Source organism: Topomyia yanbarensis, chromosome 3 (genome assembly GCF_030247195.1).
Source record: "Topomyia yanbarensis strain Yona2022 chromosome 3, ASM3024719v1, whole genome shotgun sequence".
In the NCBI taxonomy this organism is placed as follows: Eukaryota; Metazoa; Arthropoda; class Insecta; order Diptera; family Culicidae; genus Topomyia; species Topomyia yanbarensis.
The window spans coordinates 318,212,574-318,223,841 of record NC_080672.1 but is presented as its reverse complement, the minus strand read 5'-3'; the positions used below and the strand labels follow the sequence as shown (position 1 = coordinate 318,223,841).

At 37.1% G+C, this 11,268-nt stretch overlaps 2 protein-coding genes across 2 annotated transcripts; one reads left to right on the top strand and one right to left on the bottom strand.

Annotated features, from left to right (window-relative positions):
• Positions 1-447: 447 nt before the first annotated feature.
• Positions 448-11,020, top strand: LOC131693403 (uncharacterized). The gene is made up of 7 exons (XM_058981180.1): positions 448-574; positions 651-813; positions 8,215-8,333; positions 8,396-8,550; positions 8,613-8,762; positions 8,849-9,128; positions 10,379-11,020. Exons 2-7 carry the CDS (start codon positions 655-657, stop codon positions 10,821-10,823), a joined length of 1,308 nt encoding a protein of 435 aa, XP_058837163.1. The 5' UTR covers positions 448-574; positions 651-654; the 3' UTR covers positions 10,824-11,020.
• Positions 1,376-3,254, bottom strand: LOC131693402 (splicing factor Cactin). The gene is made up of 2 exons (XM_058981179.1): positions 3,189-3,254; positions 1,376-3,113 (listed from the first exon to the last, which is right to left on the bottom strand). Exon 2 carries the CDS (start codon positions 3,109-3,111, stop codon positions 1,465-1,467), a length of 1,647 nt encoding a protein of 548 aa, XP_058837162.1. The 5' UTR covers positions 3,112-3,113; positions 3,189-3,254; the 3' UTR covers positions 1,376-1,464.
• Positions 11,021-11,268: the final 248 nt, after the last annotated feature.

Below are 11,268 nucleotides of genomic sequence, written 5' to 3'. Positions count from 1 at the left end.
AGTATTGTACTTCTATCAAAAAAGAAATTTGAATTTTCGTTAGAATTTAGCTCAATCGTGATTGTAAGGTGCATTCTAGAGTATATGTATGAGTAAAAATAAGCTTTAGAATTATTTCATCTCTTTGTTTCGAAATGCACATCGTTTGATAAACAAATTCATCGATCGACATACGGTTTGTTTTCAAAATATAATAGGAGTCATTTAAAGTGCTGCCTGTAGAAGCGGTTGCCAAAATTCTAGTGTTGAAATCATCATAAAGGGAGTGTTGCCGTTTTGACTGATTTTCACTCTTCGTCTCTTTCACTATTCTCTTTGACATTAGTAAGACTAACGAATGAATTCGCCAACCATTTCCATCGCATCTTTTCTGAATGATCACATGTATCAAACCCACTCTACACTCTTGCGCTGTTTCTTATCAACGCACTCTCAACTTCGTATAACGCTCTCGATCAAGTGTAGTCATTGGATTAGTAGTTGTGTGTGTTGTGACGTTTACCGCTATTGTAAACAACATTACTAGTCGCTATCTGTCGTCGCAAGTAGATTCAGTATCTCCTATCTGTTCAAGGTTAGTGCAAAATAAAGTATAGTAAACCAAACCGTACTACTTATTACAATTAAAACGTGAGTTTCTGCTACTTAAGAGGGATGAATACACGCCGGGAAGTGCCGATGCGCCACCTTTTCGATGGTAGCGATCTCAACGTATACGATCAGAACATCGCAAACTTGTCAGCTGGTGCACCAGGGCCGGATCTGCTGATCGAATGTTGTGAGATATTCCGCATTGCAACAGAGCACAGAATGGTGAGCTTCAAATTTAAACTAAGAGCCAATATTTACCAATCCATTTAAACAGTTTCGGTATCAGGTTCACTCCGTTTGCGGCGGAGTAGGTAATTTGTATTACTATATAAATTTTAGATTTAGCCCATTCAAAAATTCTACAACATCCTGCAATACGTTGTATTGTATTACTTATTGGAAGTTCGCTCTAGCGATACGTTCTAACGTAGGAAATTCTATATCTATTGTTATGCTTATATCCTAGTAGCGTGAATTTTCTGTAACTACTAGATCTGTGTAACGGCTCCATGTTCAGGACGTGCATTATTTAGAGTATCATAAATTGCCAAGCAAGCACGAAGTCAGGAGTCAGGACCCTATTCTCAGTCACGTCACCTAGTGACTAGACGGAAATTTCTAGTCACCAAATGACGTGACTGTGAGAATAGGGCCCATCGTACATTTCGAAACCTCGTTTTAAATAGACATGAGTTCAAAATTTTTAGATCGCGAACTATTGTCTCAACTTTTTCATTACCCTCAGTGTGTCATCAACCAGACGAAAAAAAGCTATCAAGTGGTACATTACGTTTATCAGCGCATTCTAGTAACTTTAAATCTGAATATAAACTCCACAATTGTGGACTTATCGTAATATGGTAAAAAATAACTCTACCGCCTGTAGCGGTACCGTTTGAAATGGAACCAAAGCTGAAATATGTTATTGTGAAACTGACAGCGGAATCCTCGTTTGTAGCTAAACTCCCACTCGCGGTTAACGATTTTGAATGCGATGTCTTCGTACGGTGGACCGGCGTGGAAACGCAGCGTCGCAAAGTCCGGATTGTCCGAACAAGGCGTCAGGAAATACTGCGGCGTGGTGTTTTTGTTGATCAAATCAGGATAGAAAATATTGAACTTGTAGCCTTGGACTATTTTTGGCGGAGGATTGTCCATATCGTAGTGAGTCTGGTTGTATTTGTTCCACTCAAAGCCCGTATGAACCCGATTGAAATAGCGTGGTTTTCTTGGACGATATTTATCCGACCAGAGATAAATTTGATTGTCTACCCGAGATTCCACGGAAAATTCAGCTTCGTCCTCATTCATGCCTCGTTTTGCCTCTTTTCGCAATATTATTTCGTCTTTGGAAAACGTTTCATCTTCTTGATTAATTCCAAGTACTTTCTGTCGCAAAAGATCCACGTCCTCTTCGTCTTTCTCTTCCGAAATAATAACAATTCCAGATTCTAGATCTTTTTCCGAAATGTACTTTGGTTCGTAGCCTCCTTTTTTATAAAGCTCAAAGCACTCATTTAGAAGATCGTTCTCGACATTCTCCTCATCCTTCGCTTGCTCGGCACCAGATTGACTACTACTGTCTTGGGAGTCTTCGTCTGTCGGTTCTATTTTTGTAGATTCGGCTGGACCTGCTCTACTGGGTCCAGCCTCTGGATCAATGTCTTCTTCTTTTTTAACATTCAACTCTTGCTCTTGTTTCAGCATTTCCAACTTGTTTCTCAAATTCTCCTGGTGGCGATCTCTTAGTCGTGCTCTTGCCATGTGAGCCTTCAATTGAGAAAGTAAACTTTCCCAGTATCCAATATCTAAACCATCCTGTTGGCTATTTATTTTATCCTCAATTTTCTTCTTGAGTTCCTCCAACTGCGATGAACTCTTACCTTTAAAAATCTGCGTCACATCTTTAGCTACGCTTTGGTGAATACCCTCACGTCGCCCTGTAGCCATTCGGTGCTTTTCGGCTTCAACCTTACGCAACTTTTGCAGCTCATCTTCTACAATAATCGTCAAGTCACACCAGTAGTCTGCATTCTGACTCTTCTCTAAATCGTTATAGACTTTAATATCTGCCAGCAAGTCCTCCAAATCGTCCAAACCTAACCCGTTCAGGTACGTGTATGGTTCGTGCATCTGCATCTCGATCGATTCTTCTAGATTTTGCTCAGATATGTACTGCGCTAGCAAATCAATCGGCTTCGCCCGCCCATCCTGAATGCGTATCTTGCTTCTCAGCTTCGCTTGCTCCAGGTGAAAATTTTCCTCCTGCCGCTGCCATTCATCAAACTGAGCAGCTTCTTTTGAGCGCTGCATCAGGTACATATCATCCTCCCGCTGCTGTTGTTGGTGCTCCCGTTCCTGACGTCGCTTTTTCAGTTTCTCCAGTTCGATTACATTTTCCTGCTGCTTTTTACGATTCAGCAATTCCAGCTCTTTCCGGGAAAGGTTCTTCAACCCTTGCTTCTCGAGTTTTTTCTGCCACACAAAGGCGGTCGTCCTTTGCTCCGGTTCATCCCACATTACTACAAAGGTTCAAGACAATGTAAAAGATGAAGAAAACGATACAATTATTGAAAGTTAAATTAATTTAGCAATACCTTCAGCAGTAAACAATCACAAGCTGCAAATGAATACGTTTCTCAAGAGTTTGACAGTAGACTAATGTGAAAATCAGAAATGCTGTCAGTTTTGAAGTACACTGTAAATTCAATATAATATAACCTTGCAAAAATTCAGCAGGAAAAATCAAGTTTGCGCCATCTTTATGTCAGTATACTGTTGTGCATTTCTTACTTCGATACATTCCCGAATAGAATTTTACAATAGCATTTACCCTATAAACAATCATAAAACAATAAATATCTCGACAAACATATGATTACGACTAAAAAGCCTACTGTCAAAACTCTCTTTGAAAGGAAATGCCGGACAAACCGTTACTGGCTAAACACAGTTCATAGAAGTTAACGAAAGAGAAAACTTTTCTCTTTTGGTAACTTCCAACATCTGTGATTGGCGAGTAACGATTTGTTTGGAATTTCCTTTCAAATAGTTTTGACAGTTGGCTTTTAAGCCGTAACCATATGGTCAAGGCTTCTGTCTGTCACGTTACATTTTTACGCATATTTCATATGATAAGTCAGCAAAAACGATAAAACCAGATTCTATCACAACTGCACATTATTAAGGTCACTAAACCGCACGTTCTTTCCTCAAAAAAAAATTCTATCATGAACCGTTTTCACTTTATTGTCATTTTGATACGTCTGTCACGTTACACAATTTTCGCAGTTAGTTTGGAGGTTGCCCGACTAAGTTGAAAAAGTCTGTTCCGTTGGCCCCCAAACTTGAATGAACACAGTTTTAAGTTGAAGCTTGGAAAACAAGGAAGAGTTTGAAATATACGCAGGTAACAAATAAGCATGCAGAATGCGTCTAACCGGCTACCTGATAAGCATTTAAGTAATTTTAAATGCTGTTTAAGTCATTTTAAATGCTGTTTAAATGCTGCTTACTGGCAAGAAGTTTTTAAGCAGTTTTTTGAATGCTGATTAACAACAGTTATGCATAAATAATGCTAAAATACTGCAAGTAGCATCTAAAATGCAAATTATATGCTATTTTGCTGCATACACTAATGCTTGTTGATTACCTGGGTAGTTTTCCTGAAGAAAAACTTTATTTTCGTTTTTATGGAGTATTCTCAATGATCTGTCACGTTACAACCAGAATCTGTCACGTTACAGTTCTGCATTTTTATTGAAGCAAGGATATTAAGACAGTCGTACACAAATCATCCTTGATCTAAGAACTGAGTATTAACGGGAAATTTCATGTTTATTTTGAAAAACATATTGGTTTTGATGAACAAACGTGAATAACTTTTGAAAAAATCGTAATTTAACGAAGTAACAGTGTGTCGAAAGAAAATCTAAAATAACTTGTAAACATCTGCATTTTGAAGGACAATTTTTCACGACCATTTTGAATTGAAAAACCATTTTGAATTACATTCTAAAACTAAATTATGTAAAGAAAAAAATAAATAAAAAATAAAAATTAAAAGAATTTTTGAAATATGTTAAAACTTTTTATTGTTATTTCCTTTACGATGCAAATAAATTTTAAACGTGTTATGTTTTTGCGTTTGGTATTTGGGATTAATTTATTAAAAGGGTGTATTTTCACTACTAGATATTTTTGTTGAAAAAAAAAAAATCAAAATGTTTCGGTAAATTTTTCTTAAGAACATTTTGCTTCGAAATGATATTTATTATCAATTTTGTATAAGAAAATTATATTTATGACTGGCAAATACTAAGAAATTTAGAAGAATACTTGAAGTTAAAAATGCTTTCTTACTAATAACTTCCTAATAGTGCAATTACAGTTTCTTCAATTTTCAGGCTTTCGTTAACAAAAAAAATCATCGTTTTTCTGTAATTGTATATATATTTTTCTGTTTTTTAACAATGTATTTTTGTTTTTAACATTTTTGTAGTAGTTTTTAACATTTTTTTGATTTTTTTTTGAAAAATTGCACCAACAAATATTCACACAGAAGTATTAATTCCCTAGAACTCGCTTCTATATAGTTTTGCTGCACAAGTGGAGATTTTCGAACAAATATTTTAAAAGTAGTTCATTCAAGATCTCATACGCTAACGCAAAAGGATTCATCAAAATCAAAGATGGTCACCATTCTTGGCGTAATTGAAACAAAATTATTTGAATTGCTTTACAGCAGAAAACATCTGTCACGTTACAAAAGATCAACTGTGTTTTCTTAAAAATGAATAAAACTTTAAGGTTTTCACAATACAGTTTCAAAAAGTGCACTCAAAATAGTAAGAAAAAAATGCAGATTAGAACAGCATTGTATGCATGCTGTTGGTGCATTCCTCGAAACTTTCGAATTTTTGACCTGTCACGTTACAAGTTATTTGGTTTCCATTACTTCACAACTGAAAATAAGCAATAATCCATATTCATCTCAATGTTTCAAGCAATATCTTCATAGTTTAAATTAGACTACGATGAAAAAATGTGGCTCCAGGCAAAAAGTTGAAAATATGGATTTTGTTTACCTTTTTATCTCCTTGCGGTCTTTTAGTCATTTTCAGGTCATGCAAGTAGCATGAACAAACTTTTATAAATGACAGACATGAAATTTTTTTCTGGGATCACCATTTATATTTTTTTAATATTAGATGTTATATACATACGGAAATCAAACAGTTTGACGCAAAATTTGATAAAAATATTTCGCCTGTGGTTGCCATTTTCCGAGCCTTGAGCATACGTTTGTCGAGATATTATTATTATTAGTTATTACTGTTTCAACATTGTTCGTAGCAGAGTTCTCGCTGTAGATTTACAATAAAGTTTTATGCAACAATCAATTTTACTGTTCAGCAAAAAACAGATACAGTAAATTTACATTAAATATTACTGTTTCTAAAAAAAAATGGATGGAGAAAAATCGATTTTTTTAATGTTAAGATACATAACCACCCTCCTTTTTCACTGTAAAGTTGATTTCACATTGAAACTTACTGTAGAAACATTAAAGTTTATTGTTTTTGTATTGTAGCATAGCATCAGAACTTACTGTAAATGATTGTAAAATTACTGTACTGTCACAGTGAAAATTGTGGTTTTGTTACTGTACATTTCTATTCGGGTTCACAGCCAAATAATGTGACCGCAACGTCCTCAACAGCCATATGACATGGTGGTGTGCTTATCGATATTAAGGTTGCACCACAGATAACAGACGTTTAGGCTCGATTTGAATCGTGTGTAAATACCCGCTGCTGAAATTCCGAATAAATCAGACATTTGAAACATGTTTGGCAAACGTTTGCAGATGGCGCAGTGATCACTACAATGCAGTTAGAGTGCAGCTGTCAAACACGTGTAGCAAACAGTTGCGCAGATGGCAATAGTGAAACACGGATTTTCAACGTATATCAATTTGAAAGTTTACAGAGGTTTTTGAAGAAATTTTGTTCTAGCCTAAACGTCTGTTATCTGTGGTTGCACAGAGAATGCGCAAAATTCGCAAACGAAGAAAGCAGTTTTTTTCCACACCGTATGTCAGATTTTCATAAAAATCAATCAGCTTATGTAGAATGTTGTTACAGTACTGCTGATTGATTTTTATGAAGATCTGACATACGGTGTGGAAAAAAAACTGCTTTTTTCGTTTGCGAATTTTGCGCATTCTCTGTGCAACCTTAATCATTGTATAAAAGCACGACCCAGGTAATCAATAAGCAAGCTGAATGTGACTTAATGGCTAGTTGATAAGCACTTAGGTCGTTTTAAATGCTTTAAAAAGGAGCTTTTGGAAAAATATACGGCTACATTACTGCTGTGTCATGAAAATGCTTTTTACGGCTGTTTTGCATTGAGAAAGCTGCTTTCTGGCAAGAAGTTTTTTGAATGCTGATTAACAACAGTTATGCATAACGAATGCTAATACACTGCAAGAAGCATCTGAAATGCAACTTTTATGCTACTTTAATGCATACACTAATGCTTGTTGGTTACCTGGGGAGTGATTAACGATGACGATGGTGGACGAGTTTTGGGTAAGTGTGGGTATCAGTGAAAGATGCCGATCGCACTCTATTGCTGTATGTCGTGTATTTCCCACCTAATCTAATTCGAAATTCAAACCAGGTCGATGTACATCTGGGTGACTTTAAGTTGCCTGGTTTGAGGAAGTGTCTGGCAAGTAATGGATTTCTACGAATTTCATTCAAAAACTATATTAACGCGCTTTTTGTACCAATTTGGATAACTTCTTCATTGGTTTCGTTCCTATCTCGATGCAATGCAACTCCAAATTAAGAACTGTTCATCTACATTCGGTAGTCCGCAAGGAAGTCATCTCGTACCAATATTATTTCTCCTCTATTTTAATGACAAATTACAAGGGGCTGTCCTCCGTGGGTTACAGCGTGGGTGGATACAACATTTAACCGATGCTGAAATTCTTCCGAGTGAACTGAACAGCCGTTTACTGTCTTGTCTCGAACAGCACAAAAACTGGAATTTGCGTTTCGATTTCATCTTATCGGAATCCGGCACTATCTTGGGACAGGACTAGCGCCGGATGGACACTTGCTGCAAAAAATGAAGACACAATTTGTGTTCCTGAACTTAGTTCTGTTACTAAGTTAGTGTCGAATTCTGTTGAGACGAAGTTGAAATGCCAATTCCAGAACTAATTTAGTAATAGGTTTTGTGCTCTTCACGCACAAGGGTGGTTTTAAACGTAATGGAGAAAAAATTGTTTTTGCTTAAATTTTTATCCACTTAGGAGAAATATAGCGTAGTGAATCTTGCAGTGGTTTGCTTTTTTTTCGATATCATTAGTTCTCATCAGTTTAAAATGAGCTCCTTTTCTTGCGGGACATCACGCTAGATTAGTGGCTTGTTAAGGAACCTGAACTGTGTCTACGTTTTTTTGTAGCTAGCATCAATCCGGCGCTAGCTTAGTCCTGTCACTAAGTTAGTGTCGGATTCTGATGAGACGAAATCGAAATGCAACTTGCATAACTTATTTATCAAATCGCTGCATTATATTCATTTTCATTTAATTGTGTGTTGCAGAAATTCGAGCGCGAGAACAATTCTTATCTCTTCCAATACGGTCCGGCAATTGGAACTACTGAATTTCGCGAAACATTAGCAACATTCCTTTCAAAAGGATATGCTTGTGAAGTTAATAAGTAGGTACTTGTATGGTTCTGTATCAACAAACCACCCTGAATGTGCTTCTTATATCTTTCAGATCAGATTTAGTCCTTACGTCAGGCGCCACGCATGGGCTTCACTTGATTCTATCAACATTGATTGATTTGTCTGGCGTTATCTTCGTGGATGAAGTCACCTACATGATTGCTCTTGAGGCGTTCAGCCAGTTCGATACGATGAAGATTGTCCCAGGTGTGAGATAAGAAAATAGTCAATTATCTATCTTTAATTTGAATTGTCTTGTGCGATTCCAGTTCCTCTGAATGCTGACGGTCCTGATATGGAGAGTTTGTCGTTGCTAATCAATCAACACAAATTTAAACCGTCTGGCGGAAAACTATTCTGGGGTGTTTACTATACCATGCCTACGTTCCACAACCCCACCGGAATACTGTTTACAGAAGGTATATTCTTTATCAAAAGGCTATTCAACAGTACCATTATCAAATATCAATCTCACTTCGGTCTCTGTATCTCTATTTGTCGGCAGAAATCAACAAACAACTGATAAGATTAGCCAGGTTCAACGATATCTTGATAGCCTGCGACGATGTGTACAACTTGTTGCACTACAGCGTGGACGGAACTGGGAACTGCGTTGGTCAGCAGCCTCCGAAGCGCTTATTTGCTTACGATATCGATGATATGCACAACGATGACTGGATGGGTAATGTAATATCGAATGGGTCATTCTCGAAGATCCTTTCTCCAGGAGTTCGACTCGGTTGGATGGAGTGTCCTCCACGATGTGTGGAGGTATTTCGAAACAGGTTGGTTTTACTGTCTTCAAATTTTACACTAATCGGAAATATTCTACTTATGGCAATCATTTTTCAATCTATTCTATGCATGTGTAAAACATCGCAATTAATGCGTATTTTCTACTGCAACGCGTATATAGTTACCAGTTTGGTCTCGGGTGCAGGACTTATCAGTTAGGCTCTGTCGTTTTATCGGCTTCAGTATGTAGACTTTGCTAATGTATTTTGGTGCAATTTCTTTGTGATTCATTTGTTTAACCATACATTTATCAGCATTTGGGCCTTTTTTATTTGGAAGAGACTCAAATCCAGAGATAAATAGCGCTAGTTTAGGAGCAGATCACAAATTTGCATCAAATTAGAAAAAATGCATTTAATTTCCATTTTTGCATCAACTTTGTACTCCCTCGAAAACGTCCTACACTTATCCTACAACAAACGTCCTACACTTATCCACTTTGTTCGACGTTTTGTTGAATGTAGAGCTAGTTTTTTATAGGGGTTTGACGTCTTACACACAACGCAAAATGCATTGCACGCAACGCAAACCACATTATGGATGTCTATTTTGACGGAAAGAAATGCAACTAATTTCGATGAGTTTTAAAAATGCATCACAAGTGATATGCCCCTAGGCGCTGGTAGTTGATAATTTCTTAAGCGATAAACTTGTCAACAATAAAAGTATTTGTTACTATGTTTTAATTGCCGCAAGGTCTACTGTATCGATTTTGATGGCTATTTTCGGCAAATTTAATACTAAGAGAAACGGAAGCAATGGAATTGAAAGACGGATAGGTATTCTAGAGCGAATCAGTTATAAACTTAAGAACAGAAAACTAGGACCAGGCAGGCTCATATGGACATGATCGAAAGGAAATGTGAAGAATCCTTTGCCCTCATGATGATGTGTTATGTTCTATCAACGACCATGCGGTAGACTTGGGTGGAACGCCAAACTCCTGAGTAGCAGAAGGCAAAGGATTCTTCACATTTCCTTTCGATCATGTCCATATGAGCCTGCCTAATCCCAGTTTTCCGTTCTAAGTTTATAACTAATTCGCTCTAGAATATCTATCCGACTTTCAATTTCATTGCTTTCGTTTCTCTTAGTATTAAATTTGCGGAAAATAGCCAACCAAATCGATTCAATAAAAGTATTTAACATTAATTTGGTGAGCTTCTTTGGCTCTGACGATCGATAATTCGGACTTAATTTCCAACGCCTACGATTTCAATCCATTTTTCTTTTCGTTCAGCGGAGTCCTAAAAAGCGGAGGAGCGGCCAACAACTATACCGGCGGTATCGTTACCAGCATGATCCAGCTGGGTTTGGCCGAACAACAGCTCGGGAAGTATGCGCGAAAATATGCCGAACGCTTGAAGGCAGCCGCCGAAGTACTGAAGGCGAAGCTTCCTGCTGAGTGTTCGTTTCTAACGCCCAGTGGCGGCTACTTCATCTGGATCCGTTTCCCGGAGCGCGTAGACTGCAATGATTTCAATCGATATTGCATGCAACATTTCGGCGTAATGGCAATCGCCGGTAGCAGATTTTCCGCCGGTGACACACATAGTAATTATTTGAGATTGACATTTGCCTTTCACCCAGTGGATTATCTGCGAAGTAGCGTAGAGAAGTTGTGCCAGGCAATCGCGCAATATCTAGTTGAAATTGACTCTACGAAGGTTTTGAAACAAGCATAATCTGTGAAGTCCATACACATGGTAATTATTAGTGTATGCAGTGTTCAACCAAAAAAAAACTAGGAATCCAAATGATTTTCTGCATTTACTTTAAACCAATCATTATCGTTATTACACTCTTAGAAACATTTTACAATGCTGAGTTGGTAAGCTTTCTCGTACGAAAAATGATAAAGTAAAAAGAATTATTAACGTGATCAAACATTTCTTTTTTTCAATTGTTCTGAAATTATTTATTCACACTTTTTCCGTGCTCAAATAAATGCTATAGATGAGTAGTCGAAAGCCAAGTTCTGATTATATCTGGTTTACTACGTAAAACTTATGTAAATTGTTTTTGAAGTCATTTGAACGTGAACAATCAAAATTACTCGAGTCTATAAATAGATCACAAGCATACCAGAATCATTCACTTTCGGTAACCTGGAAGTAAAGGGTGAGTCGA

Coding starts and splice junctions, on each gene's coding strand:
- LOC131693403 (XM_058981180.1), top strand. CDS start 655: ATGAATACACGCCGGGAAGTGCCGATGCGCCACCTTTTCGATGGTAGC. Junction 814..8,214: donor TTGCAACAGAGCACAGAATG/GTGAGCTTCAAA, acceptor TGTGTGTTGCAG/AAATTCGAGCGCGAGAACAA. Junction 9,129..10,378: donor GTGGAGGTATTTCGAAACAG/GTTGGTTTTACT, acceptor CTTTTCGTTCAG/CGGAGTCCTAAAAAGCGGAG.
- LOC131693402 (XM_058981179.1), bottom strand. CDS start 3,111: ATGTGGGATGAACCGGAGCAAAGGACGACCGCCTTTGTGTGGCAGAAA.